We start from the raw sequence: 22,984 nt of genomic DNA, 5'->3' as shown, positions 1-22,984 counted from the left end.
GTGCTCGTGGGTTTCACCAAAGTGGTTAACGTCCGAGACCTGCATCACTTTGGGTTTTTCTCCCACATTTTGCTGACACACAGTAATATAATACATTCACTTAAGTCACATCTTTCCAACAACACTACACAATCCTATATACACCACTACAACATTACACAATGCTATATACACCACTACAACACTATACAATGCTATATACACAATTACAACACTATAAAATGTTATATACACCACTACAACACTACACAATGCTATATACACAATTACAACACTACACAAGTCTATATACAATACTACAACACTACACAATGCTATATACACAATTACAACACTATACAATGTTATGTACACCACTACAACACTACACAATGCTATATACAATATTACAACACTACACAATGCTATATACACAATTACAACACTACATAATGCTATATACACAATAACAACACTATACAATGTTATATACACCACTACAACACAACACAATGCTATATACAATACTACAACACTATACAATGCTATTTACATGACATTATGCATATCAATGCAATGCCAGGTTAAATAATAAAATGCCACACACAATATTACATCATTCATATCAAGTAAAAATAGACATATATTTGGTCACCAATACTACTTCACCAATAGTAATACAAGGCGACATCTACCATACACCTGAATCCACACTACAAGTATGTCTAAACCATGTGAGGATATATTCACTATATTAGATCATGACAGACAAAGTAGAAAACAATCTAACATGGGGCATGTTGTCTACATTACACGAAAAATACTACAGATGCACTACCCTATCTAAATATATACAACTGATTACTAACAGGTACATCAAACAAGATGGTGCTGTGGTATATACACTATATGGTGTCATCACTATTTAACAGTAATTCATAAACACATGCTTATGATATCGTTGGAATGCTATATATAGCAGTACAACACCTTACTCATGTATACACCACAACAACACCTTACTGCTGTATACACCACTACAACACAATACTGCTGTATACACCACTACAACACCTTACTGCTGTATACACCACTACAACACCTCACTGCTGTATACACCAATACAACACCTTACAATGTATACACCACTACAACACCTTACAATGTATACACCACTACAACATCATACTGCTGTATACACCACTACAACACCTTACTGCTGTATACACCACTACAACACCTTACTGCTGTATACACCACTACAACACCTTACAATATATACACCATTACAAAACCTTACAATGTATACACCACTACAACACCTTACTGCTGTATACACCACTACAACAAAATACTTCTGTATACACCACTACAACATCTTACTTGTTGATAGACCACTACAACACAATACTGCTGTATACACCACTACAAAATCTTATTGCTGTACACACCACTACAACACCTTACTGCTGTATACACCACTACAACACCTTACTGCTGTATACACCACTACAACACCTTACTGCTGTATACACCACTACAACACCTTACTGCTGTATACACCACTACAAAATCTTATTGCTGTATACACCACTACAACACCTTACTGCTGTATACACCACTACAACACCTTACTGCTGTATACACCACTACAACACCTTACTGCTGTATACACCACTACAACACCTCACTGCTGTATACACCAATACAACACCTTACTGCTGTATACATCACTACAACACCATACTGCTGTATACACCACAACAACATTATACTGCTGCATACACCACTACAACACCTTACTGCTGTATACACTACTACATCATACTGCTGTATACATCACTTCACCATCATACTGCTGTATACACCACAACAACACCTTACTGCTGTATACACCACTACAACACCTTACAATGTATACACCATTACAACACATTACTACTCTATACACCACTACAATACCTAACTGCGGTATACACCACTACAACACCTTACAATGTATACACCATTACAACACATTACTACTCTATACACCACTACAACACCGTACTGTTGTATACACCACAACACCATACTGCTGTATACACCACTACAACACCTTACTGCTGTATACACCGCTACAACACCTTACTGCTGTATACACCACTACAACACCTTACAATGTATACACCATTACAACACATTACTACTCTATACACCCCTACACCATCAAACTGCTGTATACAAAACTACAACACCTTACTGCTGTATACACCACTACAACACCTTACTGCTGTATACACCACTACAACACCATACTGCTGTATATATCACTACAACACTTTACTGCTGTATACACCACAACAACACCTTACTGCTGTATACACCACATCATCATACTGCTGTATACACCACTACACCATCATACTACTGTATACACCACTACAACATACTGCTGTATACACCACTACACCATCATATTGCTGTTTACACCACTACAACACCTTACTGCTGTATACACCTCTACAACATCATACTGTTGTATACGCCACTACAACATCATACTGCTGTATACATCACTACAACACCATACTGCTGTATACACCACTACAACACCTTACTGCTGTATACACCACTACAACACCTTACTGCTGTATACACCACTACAACACCTTACTGCTGTATACACCACTACAACACCTTACTGATGTATACACCACTACAACACCTTACTGCTGTATACACCACTACAACATCATACTGCTGTATACACTACTCCATCATACTGCTGTATACACCACTACAACACCTTACTGCTGTATACACCACTACAATACTAGTGCACTAATACTTTGCTTCAAGCAACATTTGAGTGTGTGTTTGTTGTTTTACACCGCATCGTTTTACATCGTGACAGTCTAGGCAACTGGGATCCATAACATGCATCAACCAAGTCAGTGAGCCTTACCCCCGATCCTGTTAGTCATAGTTGCCCTTTAAAGCAAGCATGGGTTGCTGAAGAATTTAACTGGTCTCAAGCAGCATGACGGTTTTTGAAAACTCAAATATGTAAGAATTGACTTTAAATAATCAAAAGGCGAAACACGTGCAGAATGATCTCCAAAGGGTATAAAAGCACTGTAACACTGACAGTTTGCATCAGAATTTACTCAAAGTAACAATCATGCCAAGATTATCACCTGAGCAGAGAGGCAGGTGAGAAAGGAAGTTTAAAGAACTGAACCAAAGGGCCAATCAGAAGAAAGGTATCATCTGACAGGTATTAAAGGAAGTCAAGATGCTTCAGTCACATGAAGTGGTGGACATATCTAAAAATAGATAGGGGGAAGTCCAGGTGAAGCTGGAGAAATTACAGAGGCTGCAAAAGGGTATCAGGGTTGACATTCAACTGCAGACAAGGACAACATATAATGAACACAGAATGAAGCGATGGTGATAATAGATGAATAAGTATTTATGTATATATGTATAGAATGAAAACCAGGGGTTATAAGTGGGTGGTACTTATGTGGCTATAACTCATTCAGAGTTAGCACCACCACCCAGGTACACACACATAATTTGTTAGTGGCAGAACAGCAACTGGCAAAGACTGTTCTTTTGTGATAAAAAGGTCGATGCCAACGATGATAGGATTATCAGAGTACACCACCGATGAGGGAAATGGCAGGCATGTTTGTTGTGATCTCGAGGTCGATCGTCAAGGTGTGGCAAGGAATCTGTTGTGATGCCAGTGTGAATTCTCAACGATGAATCAACCAGGAACATCGTCCCGTTGTCCTGCCTTTTCCTCCACTCACATGAACAGACCTTGCTCAGACACTGGTTGAGGAAGGGTGCCAGATGCAAGCAGCCCTCGTGAGTTTGGTGTCGAGTTACATAAATACAGGTAACAATATACTAGTCTGTGATGTCGTCATCAGTGTCATATCTGCACCCTCAGATACAAGGAGATGATAAACATCATCGTGTCCTCCTTCCAACGCCGTCATAATTGGTGTTTGTTTCAACCTTCCTCCCCGCCTGTTGATGTCACATGTTTTCATTGACAAGACATGTTTCACTATAGATATGTTTCCTCCCACACATGCCAACATCAGACAGTCTCTGTTGTCGTCATCAGTAAGTGTTAGATCTGCACCCTCAGACACAAGGAGATGATAAACATCATAGTGTCCTCCTTCCAATGCCATCATAACTGGTGTTTGTTTCAACCATCCTCCCCGCCTGTTGATGTCCCATGTTTTCATTGACAAGACATGTTTCACTATTTTCATGTTCCCTCTCTCACATGCCAACATCAGACAGTCTCTGTTGTCGTCATCAGTAAGTGTTAGATCTGCACCCTCAGACACAAGGAGATGATAAACATCATCGTGTCCTAATTCCAATGCCATCATAACTGGCGTTTGTTTCAAATCTCCTCCCCGCCTGTTGATGTCACATGTTTTCATTGACAAGACATGTTTCACTATGTTCATGTTCCCTCTCTCACATGCCAACATCAGACAGTCTCTGTTGTCTCTATCAGTAAGTGTTAGATCTGCACCCTCAGACACAAGGAGATGATCAACATCATAGTGTCCTCCTTCCAATGCCATCATAACTGGTGTTTGTTTCAACTCTCCTCCCCGCCTGTTGATGTCACATGTTTTCATTGACAAAACATGTTTCACTATGTTCATGTTCCCTCTCTCACATGCCAACATCAGACAGTCTCTGTTGTATTTATCAGTAAGTGTTAGATCTGCACCCTCAGACACAAGGAGATGACAAACATCATAGTGTCCTCCTTCCAATGCCATCATAACTGGTGTTTGTGTCAACCATCCTCCCCGCCTGTTGATGTCACATGTTTTCATTGACAGAACATGTTTCACTATAGATATGTTACCTCCCTCACATGCCAACATCAGACAGTCTCTGTTGTCATCATCAGTAAGTGTCAGATCTGCACCCTCAGACACAAGGAGATGATAAACATCATAGTGTCCTCCTTCCAATGCCATCATAATTGGTGTTTGTTTCAACCATCCTCCCCGCCTGTTGATGTCACATGTTTTCATAGACAAAAGATCTTTCACTATATTTATGTTCCCTCTCTTACATGCCAACATCAGACAGTCTCTGTTTGTTTTATCAGTAAGTGTCAGATCTGCACACTCAAATACAAGGAGATGATAAACATCATAGTGTCCTCCTTCCAATGCCGTCATAATTGGTGTTTGTTTCAACCATCCTCCCCGCCTGTTGATGTCACATGTTTTCATTGACAAAACATGTTTAACTATATTTATGTTTCCTCCCTCACATGCCAACATCAGACAGTCTCTGTTGTTTTTATCAGTAAGTGTCAGATTTGCAGCCTCAGACACAAGGAGATGATAAACATCACAGTGTCCTCCTTCCAATGCCATCATAACTGGTGTTTGTTTCAACTCCCCTACCCGCCTGTTGATGTTCCATGTTTTCATTGACAAAAGATCTTTCACTATAGATATGTTGCCTCCCTCACATGCCAACATCAGACAGTCTCTGTTGTCTCTATCAGTAAGTGTCAGATCTGCACCCTCAGACACAAGGAGATGATAAACATCATAGTGTCCTCCTTCCAATGCCATCATAATTGGTGTTTGTTTCAACCATCCTCCCCGCCTGTTGATGTCACATGTTTTCATAGACAAAAGATCTTTCACTATATTTATGTTCCCTCTCTTACATGCCAACATCAGACAGTCTCTGTTTGTTTTATCAGTAATTGTCACATCTGCACACTCAAATACAAGGAGATGATAAACATCATAGTGTCCTCCTTCCAATGCCGTCATAATTGGTGTTTGTTTCAACCATCCTCCCCGCCTGTTGATGTCACATGTTTTCATTGACAAAAGATCTTTCACTATATTTATGTTTCCTCCCTCACATGCCAACATCAGACAGTCTCTGTTGTTTTTATCAGTAAGTGTCAGATTTGCAGCCTCAGACACAAGGAGATGATAAACATCACAGTGTCCTCCTTCCAATGCCATCATAACTGGTGTTTGTTTCAACTCCCCTACCCGCCTGTTGATGTTCCATGTTTTCATTGACAAAAGATCTTTCACTATAGATATGTTGCCTCCCTCACATGCCAACATCAGACAGTCTCTGTTGTCTCTATCAGTAAGTGTTAGATCTGCACCCTCAGACACAAGGAGATGATAAACATCATAGTGTCCTCCTTCCAATGCCATCATAACTGGTGTTTGTTTCAACCATCCTCCCCGCCTGTTGATGTCACATGTTTTCATTGACAGAACATGTTTCACTATAGATATGTTTCCATACACACATGCCAACATCAGACAGTCTCTGTTGTATCTATCAGTAAGTGTTAGATCTCCACCCTCAGACACAAGGAGATGATAAACATCATAGTGTCCTCCTTCCAATGCCATCATAACTGGTGTTTGTTTCAACTCTCCTCCCCGCCTGTTGATGTCACATGTTTTCATTGACAAAAGATGTTTCACTATATATATGTTCCCTCTCTTACATGCCAACAGCAGACAGTCTCTGTTTGTTTTATCAGTGAGTGTTAGATCTGCACACTCAGATACAAGGAGATGATAAACATCATAGTGTCCTCCTTCCAATGCCATCATAACTGGTGTTTGTTTCAACCCTCCTCCCCGCCTGTTGATGTCACATGTTTTCATTGACAAGACATGTTTCACTATAGATATGTTTCCTCCCTCACATGCCAACATCAGACAGTCTCTGTTGTCATCATCAGTAAGTGTCAGATCTGCACCCTCAGACACAAGGAGATGATAAACATCATAGTGTCCTCCTTCTGCTGCCTTCATAGCTGATGTTTGCATTAAAAATGTTTCCTTCTTGTTCACATTAAACATATTCAGCGAAATAAAAAATCTCACAGTTGACAGATTGCCATTTTCACTGGCCAAGTGCAAACAATCTGACAAGTTACAGTCGGTAAGAGTTAAATCGGCTCCTTTTTGTTTCAGGAACTTCAGGATCAAAAGGTGACCTGCTTTGGCACAAAGCATTGCAGGTGTGAAACCCACAAAACTTTTGGAATTTAGTAAAACAGGACACATTTCAACCACCTTTCTGGTCAACGCCATACTTCCTGATTCACAGGCATAATGTAAACAGGTGTTTCCTGTCTTATCCGTCACTGAAATATCAGCACCCTTCTGGATGAGGAAGTTGAACACCTCTGACTGTCCTGACTTGGCAGCCATGGTCAGAAGGGTTTTCCCGCGTATGGAAAATTCAACATTGAATCCTGCTTGTAGACTCATGACTGCAACGAGGTGTTCCAGGTGTTTTAGTTTGCCATGAACAACACAGGCTACCACGCAGTCATATAGATCAGTTGATGTGTCACCCTGTCTTCCAACAACTTCTAATGACTTTGAGAATAGAAAGTAACTCTCAGATAGGGAAGCTAAATACAAAAAGCATTCACCTGAGTCCCTATCCTTTTGTTTGACAATATCAACAATGTTATCATTAATCTCTGTCCATAGTAGGGAGGCAATCCTCTCATCACGGAGAACTGGATGTTTCACTGTCCAAATGAAGCATCCTTGTCGAATACCTTCCACCAGTCTGTCCACTACTGTTTGGTGGAGTTGGGGGGTGATGTAGATCATGTTTGAGACATCTTCAATGTCTGATGACTGTATACTCTTACCCAGCCTCACTCTTTCATACAGGAATTTCAGGGAGCAGTGTTCCAGCAGCAACACGATATTGAGATGTCCTACAGCACAGGCTGCAGCATCGTATATGGAGGGGTGAGAGAAAGATGCGATGTGATCCTCGACTGTACAGTAGACCCCAGTAAAGTTTGTGATCTCCTTGGCAATGCCGATGCTTGTACAACAAGGAACTACGTCTTTCACAGCATCAAACTTGACATTTCCAGATTTTCGTGACTGCAAAGAAACAAGGTTCAGGTTTCCATCACAGAGGATGAGGAGGAGGATGGCTGCCGATCTATTGCTTTCTTCCCGGACAATGGCGTCAAGGTCACCTCTCAGGTAGGTCAGAGGATGATTGAAGAATTTTATGTTGTGCATCTGGAAGACTGCATGAGTGAAAAAGAGTCTGCTGATAAGAGGGAATCCAAATATATTATTTTTTGAATCTGTGATGCTACAAATATCCTTTTCAGAGATATCACATTTAGGATGTTTGCTCTTGAAGGAATGTAACATACGTTTCTTTTCTTCAACCGTGAGATGGTCTTTAGTCATATCAAGCACAGCTTCTGTTTTAAGTAGATCCACTTTGTACTGATGTAGTCTTGAACACCCCTCCTTCCAGATGTATGTCCTGGATGTAAAAACAAGCTTCAGTCTGTAGATGGGGGTTTCTTCATTGGATTGTTCCTTACCTTTTGATTGTTTATCTTTCTTCTTCTTGGAATCCCTCTCTGTATCAGCGGCAGTTTTAGCAAGATCATCAACCAAGGCACTGAACAATTCATGTAGCTTTTCCAAATTTGAACTGAATGTGACAGAACCAAATATATCATCAAAAACAACCAGCATGTGTGATTGCCGTTTAGAAATTGTATCAACGTCAAAACGTTCAATGTTTTCCACAAACACTGTTTCATACCCCTTTTGTTGATATGCCTCACAGATCTTCAGAGCAATGCTGGTCTTCCCATCTCCAGGAGCTCCACAGATGCTGACATGGCCATGCTTCTCAAGGAGCTGTTGGGCTGTCTGGAGGGCATGGATGTCCACAAAATACTCCTTGAGCAAGTCCAGCTTTTGGCAGTAACGTTCTGTGGGAAAAGGGGAATCATTGATTGTGTGAATGTTAAGTTGGTCTATCAATAGTCAAATCTGGACCTGTCAGAATAGACAACACAACAGCAAGGCACAGTTTAAATCAAGCCACACATTTTTACCACTTGGATCTTATTCAGGTCCTTCATATAATTATCACAAAACATTTAAAACATTATGCTGACCAGGTGTGTTCAATGATCCTAAGCAAACTCATAATCACCCTCGATCCCCCGGCCATGTCATGCCAAACAATGGTAAAAGATGGTACTTGTTACCTGCCTGGTATTCACCATCAAGGGGATAAAACAAGGATTGGTCAGTTCAGAGTCAGTATCGGTGGGAAATCCGTATTGAACTGTGGCATGGTATCTCATTGGCCCAGCACTATAAAGCCACAATATGTCCGGACTAGTACAAGCCGCCATACAGACACACATGCATGCCCATCACTATGCATGTGTAGTAATCTTCAACATGACTTTAAGCCCAATTTCACTATGTATGTTCAATCTAAGATGAATCAGTATCTTAATCTCATTGCCAATGATTACATGTGCATCCCATTTCACGTGATACATATCCTACCAAAATGTCGACACTCCAGGCATTTGCATTTTTGAGATGATCATGCTTAAATATGTTTCTAAATTGAGAAAAATATTTTTGGTCAACAGAAAAAAACGATATGGTCCTACACATCATCCTACACATATGCATCTGAGAAGAAACATTCAGTCAGTGAAACCACAGGTACAGAAGCTCACCTTTATTCAGTGATGTATCATTTAATGGGTGAGGATTTGCTGAACGACTTATTTTGCATAAAAGACATAATTCCCAATAAATGGTTAGTTTTTTTATGAATAATTTAAGTTATTAAGTGATGAGTTTTCTTAATGACCCCATCCTCTGTTTATAACCTGGCAACAGAATAATGACTACAAAGAAATATTTCTCTGAGAGTATCTATGAAAGTCAATAAATGTCAATTCTTCTCTCATTCTATCACAGCCTTTATTCTCTGGGTGATGACACATCTACAAGATTACAGCTACTGTTTACATTAGGGCTGGGACGAGTCCGATTTTTCTACCCGGGTACCCAACCCCCTATTACCTGACCCTACCCGGGTACCCTCTGTAGGTCTCAAGAGATAGGTACAAAATGTCCGATTGGGCATTTTCTTACCATAGCACTGGCAAAACGCATTTAGATACATGTATTAAACAATCTGGTCATGCATACACTGAATTTGACTCAAGTTATATCTTTATTCACAGATTTAAAAAGTCAGAATGAATGGGTGCATAGTCAGAAAGAAATACGAACATTAGTAGGGCTGTGACGGGTAATTCGGGTACCCGGGCCGGGTGGGTACTGAGTAGGACCCGGGTACCCACAGGACTACCCGGACCCGTGTTAAGTCACGTGACATATTGTTTAATGAGAAAACTCATCTAGAACTCTATGGTTTCACTACAAGTCACAAATGGCCCGTATTTCTTTCTGACTATGCACCCATTCCTTCTGACCTTTCATATGGTTGAATAAAGATATAACTTAAGTCAACTTCAGTGCATGCATGACCAGATCGTTTTATATATGTATCTAAATATGTTTTGCAAGAGCTGTGGTAACAACATTCCCAAATGGACATTTTGTATCTCTTGAGACCTACAGTGGGCACCCGGGTAGGGTCGGGTAATTGGGGGGGGGGGGGGGGGGGGGTACCCGGGTAGTAAATTTGGTTTATCTCAATTCGGTTGACGTCAGTTGCTTCATGAATCACAGGGAGGTGGTTTGCTAAAAACGTGTGGACGCAGGTTTTCTCATTGGAGATATCTGATCACTGATAACTGCCATGCTATCTGTCCAATAATATACTAATGATTATTCTTAAAAAAAAGAAACGCAAAGACAGATTTGTGTGAGGTAGGAAAATACATATATACGAGGAACCATACAAGGTACTGAGCCAAAATGCTGTGGAGAGAACATTTGGTGATTGTAGTCATCTCAGTTATTAGGAAAAGTCCAAGGTGAAGGTCAGCTACCATCAATAACGTGTATGTTGGAATCGATAGTGGCATGACATCTCCTGCCCATGGAAAAGACGAGTATGCGAATCACATCCTGGGGAATTGTCGCCGACTCAACCGGCAACGCAAAAGCCAACTGCTGCAACATCTGGGGTTGTGGTGGACGTCAGCATAGCTGTCTATCCAATTCATCCCACAGGTGCTCTATCTATAACCTGTCCAATTCCTGTACGCAGTTTCCGGAGTAACATTCTTCCCGATGTATGTAGACCCGTGCTCTTCAAACCCTCGACGGAGGAGAAATCTTGATTCATCTCTGAACCAGACATCTATCCATCGCAGTTGAAGCCACACCCTGTGTCAAGGACACCAAAGCAGTCGTTGTTGACGACGTTGTCGACTCAGTATGACCCGTCGAACAGGACATCTTACTCGTAGACCTGCTGCTCTTAAATGGTTTCATACGGTCTGGTCAGAGATTCTGCGCAGTCCGGGTATTTGGGATGAAGTTGAGGTGGCTGTGGTCGTCTTTTCACATAGGTGACACATTCGGATGTTGCAATCTTGGGCGGGGATGGTTACTCTTGGTCGTCCCGACATTGGCCGATCATGTGTTGACCAATGCTGATAAAACCGACCCCCTATCCTTGTGATGGTCCTGGGCGCTACATTGAAAACCCTGGCTACAGCTGATCGGGTTTCCTCTGCCTGCAAGTGGCCTATGATGTTGTTTCTTTGCACTTCTGTTAATCTTGGCATGTTGTTGAACTGTCACTGTTCAACTGACGCAGATGACAGGCAATCAAAAACATGAGAGCACAATGAATATCACCTTTGTTATTCTGAAATCGAATGTAACAACAATGCCAAAGCCTTGTTCACTGGCATCACAAAACACATGCTATTCATTTGAAATGACTGATTCAAAGTCAGCTGGTTTCTAACATCTGGGTACTTTCATGTTTTCCAGGTTAGGAAGATTCAAGATCCAGATTTCGCTTCCGTAACGGAATCCCACTGACCTCTTCATCCCAGTCCATCTTTAATTGTCACAATTCTTATGAGAGAATTTGGCGTGCGATTTAACAGCTGAAGCATGTCATAAGTGGTCCTACACTGAAGAGACTGTAGGGAGAATTCCCCTTCCAGGTGCAGGCTGTTTCGTCATCTGAATTTTGAAGCTAATCATGTCAGGTTCTACCTCTCATAGAACTCCTACAGCTCTTTCAGTGGCAACAATGCAGTTTACCGGGCGCAGCCCGAGCTCTACCATCTGCTCAATTACCGCGCTATAATGCCAATGCTGTCTCGTTATACCGTTACACGCTCTGGTGACTCTCGCTTCACGATCCAACACCCGTTTTCGGTCTTAGGGAAACCTACACATCTTTACAATCAAACGCCCGTTCTCGGTCTTAGGGAAACCTACACATCTTGACAATCAAACACCCGTTCTCGGTCTTAGGGAAACTAATTAACGCAGCTAATTAACGCATTAATTAGCAGAGCCGGTGAAGCGCGTTCGAGCCCCCACAGCGCTAATTGGATCTGAAAAAGTGCGCCCGGTAAAGTGCCTTTTCAGTTGCAAGTTCATCTTGTTCAAGATTCAAACTTTTCACTACCTTTGATTGCTCTCCTTTTGAAATTGTGGCAATGACCGAGTAAATGTTGGTGATCCATTTTGTTAAATGGAAGCCACCTTTCTGGCATGGTTCACCCACATTCTTCACAAGATGTCGCCCTCATCTGTAGGCCCAGACTTTAAAAAATCATCCACACAAAGACTCTTTCTTGTCACTACTATTGCCTTCTCTGAAAAGTCATTTTTATAATGATTTGCCGCTTTCGAGCAGCTTGCTGATGATATTGAGCCATACAAATGTGCCACCATTCCATAAGATGTTGGGTATAGATATACATCTTCTTCCAGCCATAGATAGGGGGCACGGTGGCCCAGTCGTCTTAGGCGCCGCGATTCGCTGTGCAGAGTTGCGTCCCTTGGACACGCCAAAACCTATGATTGTGGGTTCGAATCCTGGTTCACCCCGATTATGTTTCTAGGTTTGTCAGCACCATACCCGTGATCGTGGGTTTCACTGAAGTCGTAAAGGTCTAAGACTTGCATCACTTCGGGCTTTCCTCCCACATTAAGCTGACACGCTGTGATATATAACTGGAATACTGTTAAAAGCGACGTTAAACCCAACCCACTCACTCACTCACTCACTCCAGCCACAGATAGTATCTGAAGTTATCAGAGTCATCTTTCACTACTTCCACCTGGTTGAACATGGCTTCATTATCTGACATTATGGCTGTATGTCCCTGTCTGAATCGCAGAAGGACGCCTTTGAGATTACTTGGTTTCTGCAGCAGCTGACTGTTTTGGGATGTACCTTCATATGCTGACCAACAGTACCCATCACCTCGACTGCAGGTATGCTCTCAGCATTGCCCTAATCAACAAGTTCAGACATGGAATCTTCATATTCTTCCAATAACTTAGGATCTCTTTTCAGTTTCACTTTCACTTTTTCTGTTCTCTTTAGGACTTGGGTATGGTTATCTGGTAGCTTCACCTCTGCTTTCTTGAATGGCAATTTTGTGCTGAAATGAAATGAAACTCTTCAGGTTTCGAATGAATATCTTATCCTCCTCTGAATTCTCTTTCCTGTTGTCAATAGAACTTTAAAGGAAATGAAGATGGATTGATTGACTCACAAGTCTTTCCAGCTCGTTCAGTTGGTGTGGCATGTGGACTTCCACTTGACAAGTCTTCCACACTATACATCCGAGCCTGGTTCGTGTCGCATGGGGACTTCCACTTGACCAGTCTTCCACACTATCCATCCGAGCCTGGTTGATGTCGCATGTGGACTTCCACTTGACCAGTCTTCCACACTATCCATCCGAGCCTGGTTGGTGTGGCATGTGGACTTCCACTAGACCAGTCTTAAGTCTTCCACACTATCCACCCAAGTCTGGTTTGTGTCGCATGTGGACTTCCACTTGGTCCAGTCCTCAAATCAATCGTCCTGCATGCATGTCCCCAATCAACAGACCAATACCTGCTGAAGCTTGTGGCATACGAACATCATGAAGATGCGGCCAATGACAAATGTCTGCATGCATTGGGATATTACACCGCGAGACAGTCATCTTGACCTTTGTGTAGACCCTGGATGGTTCAATTACATTCTGTGCATCACACTGATTTTAAGGTGATGCGAGTTGAAATTGGGATTAACGTCTCGTTCAAGATTATTGCACCTACATAGCGATGTGCATGCACGTGTGTGTGTGGCTGCTTGTTCTAGTCCAGACAAATGCCTTTTTTATAGTGCTAGCCCACTGACATACCATGACGCAGTTTAACATGAATACCCCACTCAGACATAGTATACTGGCTCCGAGCTGACCAGTCTTTGTTTTAGCCCCTTAATGCCGAGCACCAGAGAAGCAACAAGTACCATCTATTAACATCTTTTGGTATGACGAGGCCAGGGATTGAACCCCCTACCTTCCACTCTCCAGGTGGACACTTTTCCACAAGACCACTGTCAGGATCTTTAAACTTTTTGTAAAATTTGAATTGTTAAATATACTTCATACAAAAAAACATGCAATTAATTTACACTGCTTATAATAACATAAGAAGTCAAACAGTATCAGACGAGAAGATCTCCAAAAGCATTCTAAAAGGGCAAGGCTCTATCTACTGCAAAGGTCATAGTTGGGGTTATCAGGGGTCACAAGGTCATGTACCCTTTTAAGTCCTCCGTCAATAGAAAGTAACCTATCTTTAAAGTACTGTGGGACTTAGCCCTTGCCTCAACAGCTGAAGTAAATGGCACAAACGTTTGTCTGCCATTCGTGGACAATTTGGTCCTGCTTGAACTTATACTGTTGATTTCCTACATCAAAATGTGCATGAAACTTAGCCTGGGCCACCTTATCGACTGCTTCTCCCAAAGTTGCTGGAACCATTTCCTTTTTGAGTTTGCTTTCCATGAACAGTATTCCAGATATAGCATGTCTTAGTATAGGAGGAAATCCCACAGTGAGGCAGGTCTCAGACATTTACCACTGAAACCAACAAGCACAGGTTTCATGTGCTCCCAAATGATGCAGATAATTTGATGAAACATGATGGCATGCTACAGTGCGGTGGGATCTAAGATATGGCTTCCAATTTTGCACCTACTTTTCATTTTTATTGCCCATGAGAGCGTCTTCACTTTCATGACGAGGGCACGGGTGGCCCAGTCGTCTAAGACACCGCAATTCGGTGTGTAGAGTTGCGTCCCTTGGGCACGCCAAAAACCTATGATTGTGGGTTCGGATCCCGGTTCGCCCCGTTTATGTTTCTAGGTTTGTCAGCACCATACCCGTACTCATGGGTTTCACCGAAGCGGTAAACGTCTGAGATCACTTCTGGCTTTCCTCCCATATGAAGCTGACACGCCGCGATATAACTGGAATACTGTTAAAAGAGGCGTTAAACCCAACTCACTCACTCACTAATTTACTTTCATGACACTATTTTCATGATAATGATGTTACCTATTATGACTACGATTGACGGTCATATTGAAATATTCAGTTCAGTGGGATCGGCTGGCAAAGTTTCAGTTCATAGGTATTGTCGTGTCGGGGATGTAAAAAATACAGTAGGTCAAAGGTCATACAAATGTATGTAACTCCAAAAGACGCATACTTGTGCATATCACATTTCATAATGATACAAGCAGAAATGCTGAAATTACACCAAGGACATTTTCAAGATGGCCACAGCGGGAGCCATGTTTCATAAAATCAGATTGACATGATATGAGTATATTTTAGAGATAACAAAGCTAGGATCATTCATACAAATTTCCCATTTTATTCTTGGGCCAATTTGTTTAATACATTTCAAAGCCCTCTCCCAAATAACAATTGGTTGGTCCTGTAGCATGTTTTAATCATGCCTAAATTATCCTCTCTTAATTTTTATAATAATAGTTGTCCTCGACATCAATTTATCAGCATGTGCATGCCAGGTGACATCTCACCTTGTGACAGACATCCTCTAGCTCCTTGTTCCCCGACGGAGACGGAGACATTGGTAGCATTGGTCAAGTCCACCTGAGACACTGGACCACCTGCAACAGAGTCAAACTCTGGTCTCATTATCGTCAGATAAATACAAGCAACAAAACCCTTCCACAATCATGAGAAATTCACCTTCACAGTCGTAGTTTCAGAGGAGATGTCGAAAACATAGTAGTGAGTGAGTGTGTGGGTTGGGTTTAACGCCGCTTTTAACAGTATACCAGTTATATCACGGCGTGTCAGCTTAATGTGGGAGGAAAGCCCGAAATGATGCAGGTCTCAGACGTTTACCACTTCGGTGAAACCCACGAGTATGGGTATGGTGCTGACAAACCTTGAAACATAATCGGGGCGAACCGGGATGCGAACCCACAATCATAGGTTTCTGGCGTGCCTTAGGGACGCAACTCTGCACAGCGAATCGCGGCGCCTTAGACAACTGGGCCAACCGTGCCCCCTATCTGAGGCTGGAAGAAGATGTATATCTATACCCAACATCTTATGGAATGGTGGCACATTTGTATGGTTCAAATTCATCACCAAGCTGCTCGAAAGCGGCAAATTATTATAAATAATGACTTGAGTTACCCGTCCCAGCCCTATAGAAAGGGCATACTTATGATGTGTTTCTTTTTATGTTTTAAATATATCATTCCACATGTCATGCATATGACTTCCTGTAATTTGTGGGATATCAGACAAATTATGTGTTAACAAGATCAGAGTTTATACCTGGTTTGGCCTCACACAAAAATACCACAACAGATTCTCTAATTTTAACTCAATTTTTGTTTGTTAGATCAGCTTCTGATATCGATCCTACTCCTTCTTTCTAGCTGTATGCATGACTGTACAGGTTTGAAATACTCACTGTAGTTATGCTGTATTGCAGTTGTGGCAGTAGGTTGTCTCCCTTGTTCAGTCCTCCTCAGCAAATCAGCTGCTTCCTCTGTGAGGCGTCCGGTCATCTGATGGCCACGCGAGTCTGGATTTCCTTCCATTTCTCACTGTTCTGAAAGAAAACCATAGGTACTACCATCGATAATATGACTTGGGACATTGATCAAGCAACACCAAATTCCTCAAAGTTATGAACTTTGCACTTTAAAGCACAATAAAACGTTATCAACTGTTATCATTTACCAAGTCTCAGGATTCTACAAATAAACCTACAAAAGTAACTGGCAATGAATGATACAACAATCTTTCACAATAACCTCAATGACGGCCTTGGACTTTGACAGACTTGCCAACCAATGCTGACATTGACTGTTGACGAACTTTGATAGATACATTGTCAGAGCAAGACCCCATTCTAAAGAAGATATCTAGAATTTTAATGATAACTGCATTGATACTTTTTGAGAAAGTGCAACCACAATTGTTTCAGTGAGATTTTCTCATGCCCTTGACCTCTGATTCCAAAGGTCAACGTGGGATAAGTCAATGGGCGATCTTTTTGTTCCAAAGAGCAATAACTCTCCTTTTGAAATGATATAAGCGACGGTCCAAACTGTCGCTTCCGGTCTGGTTCCTGGATCAATGCGCGCTGCGACAACTACTGACACGTAGAGACGGAGCCAAACTAAAGAATAATCCTGTTGCCCCTGCGTTAAAAAACGGTCATTTACAACTGAATATTTTTAACTAGCATATATTTTGTAGTGATTATTAGTTTATAATATGAACATTTGTTGAGTCTTCAACTACAAGACGAATTGTCACTTTGGAATATAGCGGGAAAAACGTCATGAAAAATGGTATATTGCCACGGTATTTTCTACGTCAGAAAACAGCGAGGCATTAGTCGGTCTGGGCTAAGATATTGCATCATTTTATTTATCAGCCTTTGTGTTATTCCCACAACAATTCAAGCATTCAAATCTCAACAAATACTACCATGGACTTCAATGTAATAAAATTAGTGATACGCCAACATTTGCAGCACACAGTCATCTTTGACAGGCCTTTACCAATGATCTATAGTAAGTATACATCCGTGCCTTTACAAATATTTTAAGAAGAAATAACGTTCACAATAATAAAACAACTGATTTTAAATGTATCTTTTTATATCAAAATTAAAGTTGCATCTGAATATTTAAATTTACATTATTTTTTTAGAAATAGGCCAAATGAACATCTACCATGCATCTATTGAGCACTCAGTTACTCATTTGCAATATACATACCAGTCATCATTCTTTGAAATAAGAGATTTACCCATATTATTCTGCCCCTTATAACATGTGTCCCACCATTAAGTGCTCTGAGTCATCACAGGTGTTAATTCATTGACCCATCATTTCTTACAGAATTCTGATACTCATGCTCTCAAAATAGTAGTTAATTATAGAAATGTGCCCCAACAAACAACAAATCATACTGACCACCCCATAAAATGTGTATGATGCATAAATAGATCTAAATCATAGTTTCATCTTCTTGTTTTAGTAACATCATATTTATTTTAATGTTGACAAATTAGTTCCCATACAAGCCCACACACTATCCTGCTGTATCTAAGTATCCTGATTTTCATTCAACAGTACTTCAAGACACCTGTAGTATAAAGTATATCTATATGAAAATATGAATATGAAAGTTTATCATCAAATCTTCTGATGGTTAAATAAATGCAAATTGAACCCACAGTCATTCCATGTAGATAAATGGATTTATTTATGTTATTTGTTTTTGCATATAACAGATTATACTTACATATGTTACAGTCAGTGTCCATAATCAGGCCCAATATGTATTTTGACTGAAAATTTCAGTCAATATGCATATTGACTGATTCACTCAGGTAAGGCATATTTTTTCTTAAATTTTCATTCATTTATTATTGCCTGAAAAATAGGACCGGATTTTAGACAGACTGGCTGAAATGAATAAGACTGCATAATTTAATCCTCTTCAATTTAATTTGGATCTATTTTGATCTAAACAAGATCAAAGTAACTTATGTAAGAAATTAAAAATGTTTTCACAATGAATTGATTGATTCTCCAAACCTGAAAGAATACCAGAGTCCCTTTTTAATGTTACTTATCTTTATTAGCATAATATTCAGTTCAGAAACAGATGACAGCTAAAAAGTCATGCATGTGTAATCAAAAACTAGTAGACATGCACAAGTGTGCCAAGATATTAAATAAAATATTAAAAGTCATAGTGCAATGCAGATATCTTTTGGTGTGGAGAGAGAAAAAACAAAACATTTATAATTTGTTTATGTTGGAATTTGAAACATCAGTTTAGAACAAGGAAACATAAAAAGCTTTAGAACAAGGAAACATAAAAAGCAAGGCCTAATGAAGTTAAGAATCAGCTTTATCTGTGTCAATGCAAACTGGATGTAGACACTGCATTGTTAATACAATCAACATTATAGAGATTGGCAATTAGTATGAATATATTGTTTTATTTTATAAAAATTGTAGTTGGTACAAATACTCTTGAATATGTATTTTAACTACTATATAGGGTCCTCTGTGTCTGAATTTTTTTTCTACTTTGTAAAATTAAAAAAAGGCCAAAATAATATATATATTTCATTGATCATATTGAAATATAATCATGGTAGTATGTGGCAACAAACAGCTACCATTCATATACATAAAATCCTTGTATACAACATGCACCAATTAACCCTTCAGTGATTTCCATTTCTTTTATTTTGAACATTGTATCATGAAATCTAGTTGATGACGTAATTTTACAGTGCATGTTACTCTTACAATATCTTGAGAACATTTCTCATTGCTCTCTGTTATATATCTGACAAATACTAACGCTCGTACATGTGTTGCTGTCAATATTCACAACATTGAGGCTACGGGCAACGTCGCATGAGACCTTCATATTTCGCGTACCGTATCGCCTCACCGTTGTACATACTGAAATGCATGCATATGAAGTAGCCTGCTCGGCGATGCTACAACTATGCCATAGGAACGTATACAAAATCTACTTAATTTTCATATTCATACATCAAGGCCAACACTTTCAGTACCGATTGCAAAACGTCAACAAAGCGACATGGGATGAACGATCAGCTGATCTCACTGCATCGCTTTGAACGCCTATCTAGTGGATAACTATACAATACAATCAGTCGTGGTCATCCCTGATGTATCATTCAATCAAAGAACATTTATTTCCGGACATGGCAATAGATAAATCATTGTTTAGGCGAAAAGATATGCTGTCCACACACAAGCGTGACTGTTGCCGACAGAGATGAAGGTTATACTAGTTAACTGTCTATAAGGCGTCATAGTAACATGTAGTGCTCGTTTTCCCGGCTCCCTATGCGCGTCGTCAACTTGCGCCAAGTTAGGAGCCGGTACAGGCCAAAATTAAAAAAAAACACTCAGCGTGTTTATTTGATGTCACATCCGGTGATTTTCAAAAATGGCTACGCTAGTGCCGATACAGGGGAGGGACACACCTGTGAAAAGCGTGACATCTTGCGTTTGCTTTGGTAAACCAAGGACGTATATACGTCTTTGGGTAAACGAAAATCTGATGGCGGGCAATTTTATAGAGTGGAAAATAGACAAACAAAATCAACTGACAACTTTTGGAGCGCTAAGGCGGATAGAAAGTGGTTCATGGGTTGAATTCTAAGTGAAGACAGAAAAAAAATAAAAAATTGTATTTATGAAATTCGATGATTTTGTTTGCGTTCGTATATTCACATAAACCTAAAACAATTCGATCATGCCCTCTAAATGCTTATAAGAGCTGCATTGTTGACATATTTATTTACAAGAATTCACTTCTATATTTTGGAGCACCTTTAGAATACGGTACTGTATTCTAAAGGTAGGCCGAAGATTTATAGATTTTCGGGCAACGAGGTCCATTTACACCTTGTCCAGAATGAAGGTTGACAAAATTCCTAAAAATGTTATGAAGTAGAGAAACTGACATAGGCTTTCCCCTTGGATGATAGAGGGACATATTTGTCCCTCCTCTTCAACCCTCACTTTGAAGTCGAATAAAATTCAAACTGCAGAAGTCACAGAGACACTTCACAGTTTTGAATACGGTGGGACAAAGTTAGGAATATTTTCAATGCGACATTTATACTGTATGGGTGGCTCTACATATGTCGACATATATAAACTTCCTACATGCGTATCTCGTTCAAATACCTGAGAATATTTTATTCACTCAAAGTTTTCTGACAAGTGTATAATAAATATTTTTCTCGCATAGCACAATTTGGGGGTGTATTCGAAAACCTGCGAAATGTTCATGCAAAGAATACGCTAGACTATGTTTACTATCATTTCTCTTAAATATTGATATCATGTACGTAAAATATATGAAGAAAATAATTTAAAAAATTATTTTCCTACAACTAATTACAATTTAAAGTTTGAAGGTCTTTCTTGCACCCTATGGTGGCACATCTAACAAAATGACTTAAAATAGTTTGTGACGTTTCTCGGTGGAGGCTTTTGTAGAAGGGTCGCGCTGCGTCCAAAAATAGCGACCAATGAAAAATTACATAACATAGTGTATGTTTAATATTTCGAAGGCGCTCACAGCCATCGTCTCATTGGCCTCATTGGTCTGTACCGGCTCCTATATATCGTGATATTGGAGACGGGGCCCAGCGTGGTGACTCAGCATAACACCACTGCCACAGGCTAATTTGCATATCTCGTGACCGGACTTTTCTCTTGTTTGTAAACAAACGCGCTTTTTCAGAAATCAGTATAGAACGGACTAATGCAAGTATTTGGGGGCGCTTTACATATTGTTTTGCATAACTATATAGATATGCTACTACAACTGCGACAGTGAGTTGCATGACAATATATATTTATGCATCAAAGTGACCGTGTCGCTAGCTCTCCGTTGGGCTTCGATGACAGCACGTGGAGCCGTACAACCAATGTAAACATAGGATAACTACGCTAAAGCAAGTAGATTTTTACGTATTTGCATACTTTCTCAATGAAAGTTAACCATTCTTTGACATTTGTTTATGAAAATGTGTAGACTTGTCAAACATGAAACGGATGAAAAGCATATGCAATATCTTGAATGGGCTGTGAAAGATGTGACGAATCGTCACATGGCGCTGGCCTGTGGCAGAGGTACTATGCTAGCTGGCTGCCGGCCGCATGGAACTCTTGGTAGGAGAGTGACCGTCCGGGTCAGCGCACCTAGCGGGTTAGTGAAGGGAAGATAAATTGAAAAAGATCACCCTTTGTAGGCTATCCTACAATGCTAATACTCTTTATAAGTGAAAGAATAATACAAAGTTAGAACGCAGTTGTAATACAGATTTCAGGTAATACAGATGAGGTTAGAACTTCGTTATAACACGTCTAGCCTGGTTGAAAATACAAGGCATTGATCTAGATCAGGAAGTGGTTTATCTTTTCTGGCTTTATAGTTTATACCAGAGACCATATAATAGATTATATTATATGGTCTCTGTTTATTCTTAAAAAATACGGAAGCCTAGCATTACAATCGTCCTGCTCCCGTGTTTTCCAACCAGTCTGTTAAACGTGCAATGTCACGGACGAGCCTGTAGCAGTAGTTACAGCATTCCCCGTCAGCGGTTTTTGTTTTACATCCGTGTTCGAACTACTCTTAGAATCTAAGACACTTAAAAATTCTAACCAAGTCATGGCACTGTTTTACACCCATCGTGTTCTAACCTTGTCATGACACCGTGTTAAAAGCACCACATACATATAAAACGCTCACATTTCGTCAGTTGAACATGCTGAAGGGGCTGTGTGAGCCTCGTCTCATCGACTAGCGTCAGGAAGTTAGCAGTGTGCGAGCTTAGCCTCAATTTTGTAATTGATATCTTTTTCCGTAAAAACCAAGCCTCGTTCTCAAGTGCGACCTACAAACAGTAAATACAATTTGCGAGCAGATGACATATTCACCCTATGATCTCTGTCAAGTGGAGTTTTTAAACAGGTTTCTACTGATGCAACTTTTTTTGTACTTTTATTAGTTTTCCATGTCACAAATGCCTGTCACTTAGTGTGAGTTCATTGGATTATGAACCTT

At 40.3% G+C, this 22,984-nt stretch overlaps 1 protein-coding gene across 2 annotated transcripts; it reads right to left on the bottom strand.

The window, feature by feature from the left end:
* Positions 1–3,468: 3,468 nt before the first annotated feature.
* On the bottom strand, positions 3,469–16,934 carry LOC139470282 (serine/threonine-protein phosphatase 6 regulatory ankyrin repeat subunit B-like). 2 transcript variants are annotated; one of them, XM_071252641.1, is made up of 5 exons: positions 16,800–16,934; positions 15,889–15,978; positions 6,946–8,788; positions 5,839–6,330; positions 3,469–5,634 (listed from the first exon to the last, which is right to left on the bottom strand). In XM_071252641.1, the coding sequence occupies exons 1-5, from the start codon at positions 16,927–16,929 to the stop codon at positions 3,855–3,857; spliced, it is 4,335 nt and encodes a 1,444-aa protein (XP_071108742.1). In that variant the 5' UTR covers positions 16,930–16,934; the 3' UTR covers positions 3,469–3,854. The 2 variants fall into 2 exon arrangements, with proteins under 2 accessions (XP_071108742.1, XP_071108741.1); XM_071252640.1 differs by having other exon boundaries at positions 3,469–8,788.
* Between the last annotated feature and the right edge of the window lie 6,050 nt (positions 16,935–22,984).

This window comes from Haliotis cracherodii, unplaced genomic scaffold, assembly GCF_022045235.1.
Source record: "Haliotis cracherodii isolate W230 unplaced genomic scaffold, xgHalCrac1.p SCAF_20, whole genome shotgun sequence".
NCBI classification, from domain to species: Eukaryota; Metazoa; Mollusca; class Gastropoda; order Lepetellida; family Haliotidae; genus Haliotis; species Haliotis cracherodii.
This window is presented reverse-complemented; position numbering and strand designations above follow the sequence as displayed.